This window comes from Saccopteryx leptura, chromosome 1 (assembly GCF_036850995.1).
Source record: "Saccopteryx leptura isolate mSacLep1 chromosome 1, mSacLep1_pri_phased_curated, whole genome shotgun sequence".
Taxonomy (NCBI): Eukaryota; Metazoa; Chordata; class Mammalia; order Chiroptera; family Emballonuridae; genus Saccopteryx; species Saccopteryx leptura.
Genome location: NC_089503.1, coordinates 41,785,560 through 41,801,692, shown reverse-complemented (window position 1 = coordinate 41,801,692; position 16,133 = coordinate 41,785,560). Strand labels below are relative to the sequence as shown.

Below are 16,133 nucleotides of genomic sequence, written 5' to 3'. Positions count from 1 at the left end.
CTTAATAATTAAAACACTGGGCCCTGGCCGGTTGGCTCAGTGGTAGAGTGTCGGCCTGGCGTGCAGAAGTCCTGGGTTCGATTCCCGGCCAGGGCACACAGGAGAAGCACCCATCTGCTTCTCCACCCCTCCCCCTCTCCTTCCTCTCTGTCTCTCTCTTCCCCTCCCGCAGCGAGGCTCCATTGGAGCAAAGATGGCCCGGGCGCTGGGGATGGCTCCTTGGCCTCTGCCCCAGGCGCTAAAATGGCTCTGGTCGCAATAGAGCGTATATCCGGAGGGGCGGAGCATCGCCCCCTGGTGGGCGTGCCGGGTGGATCCTGGTCGGGCACATGCGGGAGTCTGTCTGACTGTCTCTCCCCTTTCTAGCTTCAGAAAAATACAAAAAAAAAATAAAAAAAAATTAAAACACTTATACATGAATATAGCAATGGAACTGAATAAAATATACAGGGATATTCAAAACATAGTAATCAAGAAATTTCAAGTCAATGTGAATAAACTGGTTCTTCCACTAAATGATGTTGAGGTAACTGGCTAGCCATCTGGAAAAAAGCTGAACCCATACCTCACATGTAACACCAGAATCCTAGATAGATAATGGATTTAATTGTAGTCATAAAAATCATTCTATGAAAGACCATTACTTTATATAAAAAAATATTCATTTAATATATTTTTTAAAGATTTTATTTATTGATTTGAGACACAGAGAGAAAGGCAGGAGGGAGGGTGGTTGGTGAGGAGTAGGAAGCATCAACTTATTGCTTCTGGTATATGCCCTGACTGGGCAAGCCCAGGGTTTCAAAGCAGCGACCTCAGCATTCCAGGTTGACACTTCATCCACTGTGCCACCACAGGTCAGGCTCATTTTATATTTCTAAATGAAAAAAAAGTTGCCTAAGGGATCCTGGCCAGGTAGGATGATTAGAGCATCATCCCAATGCATCAAAGTTCTGAGATTGATTCCTGGTCAGAGCACATAAAGAAACAACCAATGAATGCCTAAGTGAGTGGAACAACAGGTCAATGTTTCACTCTCCTTCCTCTTCCCCTCTCTCTAAAAATACAAACAAACAAACAAAAAAAAAAACGCTGTCTAAAATGCAGGACTTAAAACTATATATAACCTGACATATGGTAGCACAGTAGACAGGGCATCAACCTGGAATGCTGAAGTCACAGGTTCAAAACCCAGGTCTGCCTAGTTTTGACATGAGAAGCAACTACTATGAGTTGACACTTCCCACTCCTTTCCCCTTTCTCTTCTCTCTTTCTCCACTCTCTAAAATTAATAAATAAAATTAAATTTAAAAAAACTATATATACATGTGAATGTATAGTAAGTATCTCTAAATGGCAGGAATACAAGTACTCTTTTTCTTTTCATAAATGTCGCATTTTTTTTACTGCAAATGTAATCAGGAGAATAAAAATAAAAAATAGGAGAAAGAAACAAAATGAACAACACAAAGCTGGGCTTTAAAATGTGACAGACTAGAATTTAAATCAGTGAACTCAAAATGATACTTGCCTTTTTCTATCTTGAGATACTCCTGTTCAACCTGTGAGGCATAGATGGCAGAAAGTACTGAGAACACGGAGGCCAGCACTGTTTTCTGTTCCTGAAGTATGATGGGTGGGTCATCAGCCTGGCAGAATTCATGGCAGACCAGGTCAAAAAGTAAATTCCAAGTGTCTTTTCCAGTATCAGGACACTGTACTTAATAAAATGATAAAGGAAGTAGTATTTTAAAAACAGAAAACAATCAAATGAGTAAATATAGTGCTTCCTCATATAACAACTTACCAATTGCTTGAATTCCATCATCCACTGTGGTAAGCAGCTGTAAGATATGCATGTAAACATCAAGTCCTTCCAGATTTTCAGAACTAAATACAAAAAACCAAAATCATTGTACCAACAGCTTTACTGGCTATAGGACTGCATTCATTCATTCATTCATTCATTCATTCAGCAAATACTCATCACTCTGTACTAGTCATTGCCCAAGGTGTTAAGAAAAAAGAGAACAGGACAAAGTCTCTCTGCTCACCAGAGCTTACACTCTAACAGAGAAATCAGTCAAAAACAAACAAGTATTCTGTATTCTAATCAACACAAACAAGAAAAGAAAAAGTCTTTTTTACTTCATCCCATTAAAGCAACAATGCAGAAACCTGCTAGATGATACTTTATCATTCTGGGTTACTTGAATTATCAGGACAAAAAAAGTGACAGACTTTCATAGAATGAATGATTCACTGCACCAAGCATTGACAATAATGAAGTTCTTAAAATTTCACAGGATAATCTTAGTTCCCTAGTTCAGAATACTAAAACCATGTTAAATAAAATTTTTGTGTTCAATAGTCTGGATTCCCAGAAACTCACAATCTTAGTTCTTCAATCAAACAATCATGTAAGAAAAAATACTAAACTATTAAAAGATGGTTCAAATATTTAGTACCTACTATTTTCAGATACTATGTTAGGGGCCGGGGAAAGAGAGATGTATAAGACATTGTTCCTACCTTCATTAGGTTTATAATCTAAACGAGAAAACGATAATTAAGGGCTAATAACAAAGTGTTAAGATCGTAATGCTAGAAGATGTCCAAGGTATTAAAGGAACACACAGTGAGCAGACTTCATTTAGTTTGGAGAGTCAGGAAAAGTATCTTAAGAGAAATGTTATTTATGCAGAAAGAAATGTTTGAGGTACAGGAGACATAGTATGCAAAGGCCTTGAGAGTTTAGTTTCGTTAAAGAAATGAGGGAAATTTCTTATGGTTGAAACTCAGAGTACAAAGAATAAGGATGGAGAAGCTCTGTGCAGGATCATATAAGTCATGTCTTTATTTTATTTAACATTTTGTATTGATTTTAGAGAGAGACAAGAAATATAGACCTGTTTCTGTATGTGCCCTGACCACCAGGGATCAAACCAGCAACCTCTGTGCTTCAGGATGAAGCTCTAGCTATCTGGCCAGGGCAAACCATGTTTTTAACCCTCTGAGTAGTACGAATGTTCATGTACATCCTCGTGCCTCCTGACCATCCAGAGTACGATCATACATGTGTAAGGCAGCATTAAAAAAAGGCAAATGTATGTTCTTCTTGTTTCCATAAATTGGTTATCAAACAAACATGATTTTAAGTCAATAAAACTGGAACTGGAACTAATTTCATTTTTGGAAAAAAAAACTCACTCCCGGGGGTCAGTGAGCATGAGAAAAACTCACTACTCAAAGGGTTAAAAAACCTTATCCTAAGATAGGCAATTAAAGAGTCTGAAACCTGAAAGTGAGATGATCACTGTGTGCTCTAGTCTAGGCTTGGAAGGAGCAAGCCTTGAAGCAGGGAACTCGGGTAAGAACGCTGCAGTCATCCAGGTGAGAGTCAGTAACCTGACGGTGGCACGGACGGGATGGGAGCCACAAACAGTCAGGAACAAGGCGTGGAGGCTGACTGGCCACGGGAAAGAGTGGGATGGGGAAGTCAACAACAGCTTCCACATTCCTTCCGTTACCCAAACGGGATAATGATTTTATCATTTACTGAGATGGAGAACACTGAAGAAGGTTTAGGGGAAACATGATGAAGTTAATCCTCACTTGTATAAAGGGCATAAATTAATGGGCTTTAATATGGGTTACTGAGCGCTAAGAATGCACAACTGACCATTACACAAATCAATTCATAAATTAATTTTCTAGTCACTAACAATAAAATTTCAATAACCTACAAAATCTAGTAATCACTTTTATTAAGATATCAGAGCCCAAAAGTCAGTCACGTATCCAAGACTTAGCACAAGCGCGCGCGCGCGCGCGCACACACACACACACACACACACACACACACACAAGAAGCAAGAAAACAAATATCTGACATTAGCTGAAGTTGTTAAATGTTCAATGAAAAATAAAGCATAAGAAAATCCTATCTATTTGGTTTAAGTTACACAAAATTACACAAGATTTTAAGACACTAATGATAATTAATGCTAACAATAGCCTACAGCTAAGTCATATTAGAACAGGTACTTTGTAACCATCAATGATTCTTGCACGGACCAAATATTCTGTCACCACAAATATTAGTAGTGAATCAAACCTGACCGCGATCAGCTGTGTGCTATTCAACCGGTCAAAAGGAAATTAAGATGACTTATATCTACGGATACTTCTAGAAACTGGATTTTCCCAGAACATTTTGTACGAAAGAGCTCACCTACCGTACTTGCTTGGCAGCCTCAAGCACACAGGGCACAATTCGAAACACTCGCTGCTCTTCAGAATCTTCCTGGGGTTGGTCTAGAGGCTGAACAGCCCCATTTCTAATCCATTCCAACATTAGCTTCTCATCCAAATCAAAGAGCTTGTCCACAACCTCCCCCACCTTCACCAGCAGGTCAACTGCAGAGAACAAAACATACTAAAATGAGAAACAAAATTTTAAATGTAGTAATGTTAATCAAAATTCCTAAAGCTATATATTTATTCCAAGAAAGCTAATCTTGCCAAGGCATTATTTATTCCAAGAGAAATAAGTTTGCCTCCTTTGCTTGGGAGTTTAAGAAGAAAATTTAAATTTTTAAAGTAATTTTTTTTCAATTACAGCTGACATACAATAATTAGTTTTAGGTGTACAATACAGAAATTAGACATTTATAAATCTTACAAAGTGATCACACTGCTAAATCTAGCACCCACTGACATGATACAAGAAATTTTTTATCTTGAAATACTTTCTCACCTTACTCTTAGCCTTTAGGTGACATCCACAAATAATTACCTGGTTTCCTAACAATAAAATATAATCAAAACATTTTTTTTTCTAGATTACATGGTGACTTACCATTTGTTGAACTTGACATGATGAAGCAAATGCTATCATAAATAGCTGGATGTTCCTGGATTCTTTCAACCCAGACACTGGCCACTTCTGTCTGAGAAAGGCATGTAAGCAGCAACCTACATGATAAATGTGAGCTTGATATCTATCTTCCAAAAACAGTAAAGAAAATTCAAGAATAAAGAATTAACTCTATTTTCCTAGTCTCCCTTCTGGGTGAGTACATAAAATTCATAAAAAGAGGAAAACATACCTGCTTGTTTCCAGCAGAGTAGGGGGGTCTGAATCATACAAACAGTGCAATAATACCTGGCTACAAAAACAAAATAGTTAAACCAATATGCATCCATTCCCTCATTTTAAAGATCAAAGTAGAGTTCTCATTTAATTTTTTAAACATTTTGATTGTGAAGTAAAGCATATATATGTAAAAGCCAGTAATATAGATCTACACTAAATGATTAACTATAAAGCAAACACTAATAATTCCAAGAAACAGGACAGTGCTGCATCTCACAGCCCGTGAGCCCCTTCCAAATCCCAATTTGTTCCCACGGAGAAATGACTACCCTGACTTTCCAGCAATCATTTATTTACTTAACTCTATAGTTTTATTATTTATTTTGGTTTTGAACTTTAAATGAAAATAAATTATATTCCATGTATTTGTTTTGTTTAGTTCTTTTGACATGTGTTTAAGATCTACCCATGTTGTTTCTGCAATTGTTGTTCTTTCTCTGCTGCACAACATCCCACTGTACAAATATAAGAGTGTATTCTTCTAGCCTACTACTGATGGACACGAGGGTGATTCCAATTTGGGGCTATTCCAAGCAATGCTCCTACAGTACCTTCTGTATGAGTATCCTGATATATGTGTGCATGGTTTCTCTTGCTATGTACATGCTAATGGCATTGCTGATTTATACCTATCTTCCCACTTGACTAGGTAATGCCCAACTGTTCCAAAGTGGTTGAACAAATTCATAACCCATCAATGTAAACTATTCCATAATAATTTTAAGATAAGTACTTATTGAATTTATAAAACAGGTCTCAGATTTTTTATAGGGACCAATAGAGACCAAACACAGTCCTGAGTCATTTACTCCATGAATAGTTACAAATTACTGAGGAGTAAATACCTAGTATTTCTGAGTCTCCCCACACCTAGAAGAGGTAATCCACCACCTGTTATACTATTTGAATCCTGTGATAAAACCCTACAGCACCAACTGACAATAACCACCCAAGACAGTTTTCTTAAACTATTGTGGGCACAAATTTCTTTGAGATTCTAATTAACAACCATAAACCCTTTGCCTAGAATATAAATTCACTCACAAAATTTAGCATACAATTCCAGGGTGCTCTCAAATCTCTTAACCACCAGAAATTCCACTATTAAAAAACCCTTTGCCCCAAATTTTCCTGCATGGAGAAGACAACTAGGCTCCAAGTAGAAGTACAAAAGCCTTTGAATCAGAGGCAACTCTGTATTTTCTACTCTCTCGGCAGGTCCCACACCCAGTCTAAGTCCGAGTTCCCAGGGCAACTGCTTTAGACTCTAGTCAGGTGCTCCATCTCTAAGCTCTGCCTCACTGGTTCTTATCCTATCTGCTTTACCACCTACTGACAATTTAGGCCCCTTTGCTATGGACTGAAATTTTGACTCGTCCATGCGTACACGAAAGCTCCTAACTACCATCAACACACAATGAAGTTCCTGAAGAGTGAGCATCAGAACAAAGGAAGAACTACATTCATAATATTTTTCCTATCTCCCCTGTGTATCAGGAGTTCCTCAGGGATATAAAATATATATAAACCTATTTCTTAAAAAATATATAATTATTATATAACAAAACTTACCCAAGATTTTTATTACCGCTGATGGACACACATATCTCCTGGAAACAGGCCATATTACCTAAAATTCCCACACAGATTTCCTGTCAAATCAAATTTCACAGGTCACAATGGCTCTGTGCTGAAAGACATATACAGGAATAAACACTTGAAGAAACACTTTCACTGAGCCATAGGAAACAGAACGGCAGACAGCATATAGAAGGATACTGCCTGCACCCTCATCTTGACAATCTCAGTGTCTGGTAAGGGATGAAAGGCATGAGAAAACGAAAGATCAAAGGCAGGCACAAGTCCCGGGAGAAGAAACTTATGGATAAACTGGGTCTTAAATGATTGGAAGGATTTAGATATGCAAATAAGGAAGGCATTCAAACGAGGGGCAAAGTACCAGGAAAGGCAAAAAGGGAATACTGTACATGCTGATAAAATGGTCAGTAAAGAAAGCATCCTGGCTGCTGCACCAAGCGAGAGCCAGCGTGAGATAGACACAGCAGGTAAAAGGAGCAGGATTAAGGCCCTAAATGCCATGAAGAGTTTAGATTTAATTTAGGAGGTTATGCGGGGCCATGAAGGTCCTCATGGAGGGGACAACATACTGCAACGATCTTGTATAAAGATCACTCTGGCGGCAAAATGCATAGTGCACAATAGTGAAGGAACTTTAAAAGAAGTTAATAACCTTAGTAGTAACCCTTAATATTTATTTTGCACTTACTATGCTCAGGCACTACTCTAAGCGCTTTCCATGTATCATTTTTTATCATTTATGAAGTAGGTACTATGATTATCCCCATTCTCAGATGAGGAAACTAAAGCACAGAGAAGTTAAGCAATTTGCCCGACGTCCCCAACTAGGAGAACAGCAGAGCTCCAGGGCCCAGGCATCTGACCACTATACCACACTGTATCTCAGTGGTCACGGTGCAAGATGAGGGTGGTGACGGCAGGCAAGGAATGGGATAAAGCTGGCTGAAAAAGACTCCAGGTGAAAGCAAAACAATGTGATGGGGGTAAAGGGGGAAAGCAGTTAAACATGGCTCCTAGGTTTCAAATTGCTTCATTTCTTTAGTAGGAGGTATTGGTCCCATTGACAGAAAAATTGGAAAAGAAAGCATAGGAAAAGACACCATGAGTTCAGCTAGGGTTGAGTCTCCAAGCTTGCTAGAACACAGGAATTACTTATAGAGCATGTTAAAAATATACAGATTTTTGAATCCCATCTCAGAACTATTCAATCAGAATCTCCAGGGCAGGGCCTGGGAAGCTAGTGTTTACCAAGCACACCATGTGATTTTTATGATCAAATATGTATGATAATCACTGAGTTAAGATATACAGAATTTTGCCAGACCAGGCGGTGGCGCAGTGGATAGAGCGTCAGACTGGAATGCCGAGAACCCAGGTTCGAGACCCCGAGGTCGCCAGCTTGAGTGCGGGCTCATCTGGTTTGAGCAAAGCTCACCAGCTTGGACCCAAGGTCACTGGCTCAAGCAAGGGGTTACTCGGTCTGCTGAAGGCCCGCGGTCAAGGCACATATGAGAAAGCAATCAACGAACAACTAAGGTGTCACAATGCGCAACGAAAAACTAATGATTGATGCTTCTCACCTCTCCGTTCCTGTCTGTCTGTCCCTGTTTATCCCTCTCTCTGTCTAAGTAAAAAAAAAAAAAAAAAAAAGATATGCAGAATTTCAGTTTGGAAAATGCAGCATGCAAGTATAGAGCGAGTGCCTGAAAACTGTTGGAGATATGGCCCAGACATCAGAAGGGAGGCCACAGCTTTGATCCCATGAGTACAGATTTGCAACTGAATGGTATAAAGAGTAGATGAGCTCACTAAATAAATTAGTATTGAAAAACAAGAAATGTGGGTCTACACCTTAGGAGTCTACACTCAACATGCATCAAGAAAAAAAAAATCCAATAAAAGTGACAGGGAAGTGACTGAAGAGGTCATAGACCAGGAGGGTAGGTGGTACCAAAGCTACAGGAGTTGAGTTTAAATGAAATGTGGGTGATCAAGCTTTGATAAAAGGTGAGCAGAAGGTTGGGGCAGAAAGGAAACGTATACAGTTCCCTTACAAACAAAAAGGGAATAACTGAACTTCCAATCAAAGATCAAGTTTCTCAGGCTTGGGCTGCTCACTGGAATGAATACCTGGGAGACTCGAAAGGCTGTCTGGAGCCTCCCACGTAGAGACTCTGTTTTAACCGATCTGATATGGCCTGACTCGGGACTTTTAAAAGTTCCCGATGGCAAGGTTTCTCAATGTGGGTCCTGGCCCAGAGCACTAACATCACTTGGGAACATGTTTGAAATCCTCAATCCTACCCCAAAACTACTGGATCAGCAATTCTAGGGGTGCGCCCAGTAGTGGGTGATCCTGGGACATGCTGAAGTTTGAGAGTCTATGCATGTCCTGGGTGATTCCAATGTGTAGTCAAGGGTAAGAATCACTGCTACAGACAGGCCAGAGCTTACAGACATACAGCATGATACGACTAATTCCTAAAAGTTGCCACTTCTGACATAAGTTTATTTTCTTTAAGTACTAATCATGAATCAATATATTTAAGTTAGAAAAATCATATAACTGTCAAATATATTAATATAATGACCCAAAGAAAAAGTGGTTTAGCGGTTCATCAGGTCCCGATTCAGAAGGAGCTCTGTACTAATAAAATTTTTTTTTTTTTTGTGGCAGAGAGAATCAGAGAGAGGGACAGACAGACAGACAGGAAGGGAGAGAGATGAGAAGCATCAATCATTAGCTTTTCGTTGCGACAACTTAGTTGTTCATTGATTGCTTTCTCATATGTACCTTGACCGTGGGGCTACAGCAGACTGAGTAACCCCTTGCTCAAAGCAGAGACCTTGGGTCCAAGCTGGTGAGCTTTGCTCAAACCAGATAAGCCCGCGCTCAAGCTGGCAACCTCGGGGTCTCGAACCTGGGTCCTCCTAGTCCGACGCTCTATCCACTGCGCCACCACCTGGTCAGGCCTAAATAAAATTTAATTCAACATTCAATTTGTAAAAACATGCTATAGAATTCTCCACTTCGTAACTTCAGAGAGAGACAGTACAGTACAATGGTTATACTGAAAGACAGTCTAGGCTCAAACTCCAGCTCTATTCTTTTCTAGTTGTAAAACCTTAGACAAATTTCTTAAGCTGAGACCTCGTTCTTTTATTTATTTATAAAGTATAGATTAATACTTACCTCTCAGAGTAATAAAACTAAATACTCATTTAATAGCAGCTATTCATAATTATAATTATTTAATAGATACTTATTAGTCATCTACAACATGCATAACACATAGCAACCTAAATGGCACTAAAGCACAATTATTACACAGAACACAGATAAAGCATAAATAAGAAACATAGATAATTACTTGAGGAGTTTATTATGAACAATGGCCACTGAGAGCTTACTTATTTGGAAGGCCTGGAAGAAAAGTACCACCTTGGATAGTAGAGATGAGCACTGAGAGGGATGGAAGGTATACAAAGGGAGGCTCAGAGATGGTGATGATCATAGGTGCTGATGAGATGAGAAGGAGACAGGCCTTGCTACATTAGAAGGCCATCTGGAGGGTAGATTTTATGTAAGAAAGATAAATTAGATTCAGACTACGGACGGTGTTAAGTAAAAGGCAGAGTTTAGAATTAAAGTTTTAAGCAATGGACGGTTTTGTTGTTTTTGTTTTTAGCAAGAAAGAGAGACAGAGAGGTAGAGACAGACAAGAAGGGAGAGAGATGAGAAGCATCAATTCTTCACTGCAGTATAGTTGTTCACTGATGGTTTTCTCATATGTGCCTTGACCAGAGGGCTCCAGCCGAGCCAGTCACGCCTTCCTCAAGCCAGCGACTCTGCGCTCAAGCTGGTGAGCCTGCACTCAAGCCAGCAACCTTGGGGTTTCAAATCTAGGTCCTCTGCATCCCAGGTTGATGCTCTATTCACTGCACCACCGCCTGATCAGGCAGCAATGGAGGATTTTATGAATAAAAAAGAGCAATAAACAGAAATGGGAGATTCAGGCACTCACTGTTCCCTATTCTACCACATATTAGTGTTATAACTAGCATCAGTTATGCTCACTTAAAAGTATTAATCTCCCTGGTCCAGCCCAAACCTATAATTCTGGGACTAATAATTTTAAATAGCATATTACATAGTGCCTGGTAATGTTCAATAAGCATTTTCAGACTGATTTGTAGCCAGTTAGGAAAATTGAAGTGAGAAAAATGAAAGACTATCCAGCATTATCTGCTGTTATTGCTCCAAGGAGAAAGCTATAAAAATGTACATACTGGGAGGGGTACAAAGAAAACTAGATAGAAGGTGACGGAGGACAATCTCTCTTTGGGTGATGGGTATGCAACAGAACTGAATGACAAGATAACCTGGACATGTTTTCTTTGAATATATGTACCCTGATTTATTGATATCACCCCATTAAAATAAAAATTTATTTATTAAAAAAAAATGTACATACTTACTCTTAATCGAGGACATTTGGATTTGGCCAATACTCCCATAAATATGTCAGGTGCATTAAATTCTTGGAGAAATAAAGCCACATCCTAAAAATAAAAATAATTATTTTGGATGTTGAATATTCCTCTTTAAACCCATAACTTAGGCAACCGTAAGGCACAAAGAGAAAAAGTTAGGAATTGTATCAATAAATAAATGTAATGTTAGAAAATCTTGGCAATTTCTGGTCCCAAGGCAATGGAACAATTCCATAAATAAATCTAGAATAATTGTGATATTCCAGGGAGTTCTCCCCTTTTTTCCGCCGTGAATATTAGCATTAATAATCTTTCTATCCACCAGGAATTAAATTATCCAAACACACTTCCTGATTGCCAGCTATCATGCTGGGAGCTGGGAATAAGGAAAAAGTAAAACTCTTAATTCCGCTCTTCTAAGAGCTTAACACATAATAGGGGAACTAGGTGAAAACTCCTATTAGGTTACACCCAAAATCAGATCTTGTGCCTTCAGAATCCTCAAATCCTCAACAGAAATTAATTTTGATCACAGTGTAACTGCAGCAGCTTCACACTTGGTTCCCAGGGCCTTGCCCAGTCCACAGCACCTAACAGGACACACCACCCAGGTAAAGAAACCTGGAATGGACATGTGACCCAATCTTGGTAGAAATGTGGGCCCCAAAACTAAATCAGTTTGCTGAAATTAGGGAAAACCTAAGTAAATAAAAAGATATAACCTGTTTATGGGTCAAGAGACTCATTACTGTTAATTTTTCAATCCTTCCCTTACATGATCCATAAATTCAACTCAGGATTTTTGTAGAAACTGACAAGTTGATTCTAAAATTGATATGGAAATAAAAAGGACCTATAACAACCAAAACAACTTTGACAAAGAACAAAGTTGGAGGATTAACACTACCTGATTTCAAGATTTATTATAAACTTATAGTCATTAAAATAGTGAGAGATTGGAGTAAAAATAGACAAATGGATCAATGGAACAGAAAGAGTCTGAAAACAGATTTACACGTGTATGTATACAGATAATTTTTTTTTTTTTTTTGTATTTTTCTGAAGCTGGAAACGGGGAGAGACAGTCAGACAGACTCCCGCATGCGCCCGACCGGGATCCACCCGGCACGCCCACCAGGGGCGACGCTCTGCCCACCAGGGGGCAATGCTCTGCCCCTCCAGGGCGTCGCTCTGCCGCGACCAGAGCCACTCTAGCGCCTGGGGCAGAGGCCAAGGAGCCATCCCCAGCGCCCGGGCCATCTTTGCTCCAATGGAGCCTTGGCTGCGGGAGGGGAAGAGAGAGACAGAGAGGAAGAAGGGGGAGGGGGTGGAGAAGCAAATGGGCGCTTCTCCTATGTGCCCTGGCCGGGAATCGAACCTGGGTCCCCCGCACGCCAGGCCGACGCTCTACCGCTGAGCCAACCGGCCAGGGCTTACAGATAACTAATTTTTAACAAAAGTGCACAGGCAACTCCATGGAGAAAGGACAGTCCTTTCAACAAAGAAGCTAAAACAACTGTATGTCCATATGGAGTGACCTTCCATTCATATCTTGCATCACACTCAGAAATGAACTCAAAATGGATTATAGATATATAAGTAAAACCTAAGATTATAAAACTCCTAGGAAAAAAAATCATAAATACAATTAAAAATGGGCAAAAGATTAGAATAGGCACTACACTAAAAAAGGTAACACTGCAAATAAGCACATGCAAATACACTCGTTATTAGTAATTAAGGAAATCAAGTCATGATTATAACAAGAATCACTACACACTTATTAGAATGGCTAAAATGAAAAAAGACTGATCATACCAAATTGGTGACAAAGAATAAATGGAACTGGAGGCCCTGGCCAGTTGGCTCAGTGGTAGAGTGTTGGCCCGGCGTATGGAAGTCCTGGGTTCGATTCCCAATCAGAGCACACAGGAGAAGTAACCATCTGCTTCTCCACTCTTCCCCCTTCTCTCTTTCTCTCTCTTCACCTCCCACAGTCATGGCTCGACTGGTTCAAGCTCATTGGCCCCAGGCACTGAGGATGGCTCTGTGGAGCCTCTGCCTCAGGTGCTAAAAATAGCTTGGTTGTAAACATGGCCCCAGATGGAGGTTGCCAGGTGGATCCTGGTCAGGGCACATGTGGAAGTCTGTCTCTATATCTGCACTCCTCTCACTTGGAAAAAAAACCCAAAAAAATGGCTGAAGATAACAAATAGCTGTTCAAAAATTTTAAGACAGAAGAATACAATTAAATATGTGTTTTAGGAAAAAGAGAACTTGGGTAGCAATGTGGAAGAGAGAGGAAAATGAAAGAGGCTAAAAGAGAATTTTAATCAGTAATCTATTGTAAAGTCCAAGTAATAATATGAGAACTTATGTGAGTCAACCTCTTTAACCTCTTCTCTTACCTGTAAATAAGGATACTACCTATATCACAAGGTGACTGTGAAGAACAAATGGAATATACATGAAAACGCTTTTGAGCTACAGAACACAATACAAATGTTAAAATTCATTACAGCAATTATATACATGTAATTCCTTCTTGTCCCTTTCCTCTAATTTAATCGTAGTACATCAATGGTTTCCTAATGTGTACTGTGCTCTCAAATAGGAGGTCAGTGTTCTCCTCAGGTAGGTAGGTATCAGAACCTTCCTGGGCTACAACAGTTCTGGCATTAAACTATATATTAAGCACAAATCTAAAAGACAAAAGTGTAGCATTTATACCTCCTGGGACCTCATTCCCTATACTGCATATAGGACTGATTATAGACACTAAAGTCTTTTCCCAGAGATTTAAGGTTCAAGCCTTTAAGAAAAAATCCATTCATCACCTCCTTACCCAAGTCTTTTCATTTTCATTTCCTTCCCCATACCTCATCCATTGACATATCCCATACTCTGCAGATTTCATTCTCCATTTCTTCATCAAGCTCCGTCTGCTGCTCCTCATCATCTGAGCTGGATTTGGTGTTTTCAGGGCTAACAATCTTCAAAAACAAAAAAGGGGAAAAGAGAGGAATAAAAGCTGTCTAGCCTGACCAGGCGGTGGTGCAGTGGATAGAGCGTCGGACTGGGATGCGGAGGACCCAGGTTTGAAACCCCAAGGTCGCTGGCTTGAGCATGGGGTCATTCAGTCTGCTGCAGCCCCCTCACCCCCCCCCAAGGCACATATGAGAAAGCAATCAATGAACAACTAAGGTGCCTCAACAAAGAACTGATGTTTCTCATCTCTCTCCCTTCCTGTCTATCCCTATCTGTTCCTCTGTCTCTGACACACACACACACACACACACACACACACACACACACACACAGCTGTCTATAGTACTCCTCAAGTAATATTATCCCATAAATTATTTAGAAGCCACAAAGATACTACCCTCAAAGTGTTTTCTCTTGAAAAAACTTTGTTTTAAAATAACAGTATCAGGCCCTGGCCAGTTGGCTCAGTGGTAGAGCATTGACCTGGTGTGTGGATGTTCCAGTTTGATTCCTGGCCAAGGCACATAGGAGAAGCGCCCATCTGCTTCTCCACCCCTCCCCCTCTCCTTCCCCTCTGTCTCTCTCCTCCCCTCCTGCAGTCAAGGCTTCCCTGGAGCAAAGTTGGCCCAGGCGCTGAGGACCATCTATCTTTGGAAATTTTGCAAAAGTAAAATATCTTCATTGCCAGCGCTCCGGCATCTCTGTCATTACCCCTCCTTCTGTGTTGAGGCCCCGGGCGCGGCCCCGCCAGCTTCGGGGTCCCGGGAAGCCGCCAGGACGCGAGGCGAGGCCTGGCCGTGCGTGCCGTGGGAGGGGTCGCTGTGGGGACTGCGGCGCTGCCCGAGGCGGGGCCCGAGCCCGGGCTGGGGGGAGGCCAGGAGGAGCCCACGCGAGCACGAATCCACACCTGGATGAGCCCGCTGAGAACGCCGAAGAGCCAGTGCTTGCTGTACACCGTGCTCCCTATGCAGTCTCCGCCAGCCACCTGCTCCTCGTCCTCGTCCCCGTCCCGTGGCGGCGGAGGCGGCGGCGGCGGCGATGGGTTACGGTCCATGGTTTGGCGGGTGCGGACGTGAAGGAGCCGCGCCGGAAGCCGCCGGAAGAGGCGAGAGGCCTTCTGGCGCCAGAGGGCCCGGCGCTGCTCTCGCCACAGCGCCCCCTGCTGCCCAGAGCCCTGACTGCCTGAGTGCCCACCCAATAATTCCCATCAAGCATAACAACCTCAGTGACTCCAAAACCCCTTCTACAAGGACGCAGGCATGGTTATATTCATAATTGTTTTTGGTCACTCACACCGAACCATATATTTCATCAACCCACATACTCTGTGTTGGACTGTATAGGACATGGTCCTTTTGCCATATAACCTCTGCTTCTGCACCTGTGAGTCACCACGGTAGGCGGTGACAGCATACCTATTGGCCATTCCTACTCCAGGATGGCGATCAATAAATTAATTATCCTAGGAAGTAACTGCAAACCACATAAATATGTCCCACGAAATGCAAATCAATTCTATTCCCAACTCAACTTCTCCTTAGTTAGATCCCTAAAATGCCTGTGACTCCCCCAGTGGCCACTCGACAGGTGGAGAAATGTGATGGTGGGGTGTTGGAATGAACAGAATGTGAGGCATTAACTGCTTGAAGTTAAAATATTTTACTTATTTACATTTCACAAAGATGTTCAATCATATAAACACTTTTTTAGAGTCCCGCCCAGGGCCCTGAAATGGTTGCATGTAAGTGAGGGGCCCTTGAAGCTTAAGCTTTGTCAGCTTCACAGTAAATCTGACTCTGCTACATGCATGTCTGATAGGACATTCCAAAAGTCATGCAGGATGCAGGATGATTGTTTGCAGCACTGTACTGTAAATTGAAAGATTTAGTGGATG

At 41.1% G+C, this 16,133-nt stretch overlaps 1 protein-coding gene across 2 annotated transcripts in view; it reads right to left on the bottom strand.

Moving 5' to 3' along the window:
• Window positions 1-15,323, bottom strand: part of SAAL1 (serum amyloid A like 1) — a 29,179-nt gene extending 13,856 nt beyond the window's left edge. Inside the window, exons 1-9 of one of the 2 annotated variants that reach the window (XM_066364976.1) lie at window positions 15,147-15,323; window positions 14,131-14,244; window positions 11,237-11,320; window positions 6,731-6,810; window positions 5,112-5,171; window positions 4,862-4,977; window positions 4,239-4,419; window positions 1,808-1,890; window positions 1,532-1,720 (exon numbers count right to left, since the gene is read on the bottom strand). In XM_066364976.1, coding sequence (XP_066221073.1) covers window positions 1,532-1,720; window positions 1,808-1,890; window positions 4,239-4,419; window positions 4,862-4,977; window positions 5,112-5,171; window positions 6,731-6,810; window positions 11,237-11,320; window positions 14,131-14,244; window positions 15,147-15,293 — 1,054 coding nt within the window. In that variant the 5' untranslated portion in view covers window positions 15,294-15,323. The remainder of the gene's footprint in view (window positions 1-1,531; window positions 1,721-1,807; window positions 1,891-4,238; window positions 4,420-4,861; window positions 4,978-5,111; window positions 5,172-6,730; window positions 6,811-11,236; window positions 11,321-14,130; window positions 14,245-15,146) is intronic. The other variant, XM_066364986.1, reaches the window with a different exon arrangement.
• Window positions 15,324-16,133: the final 810 nt, after the last annotated feature.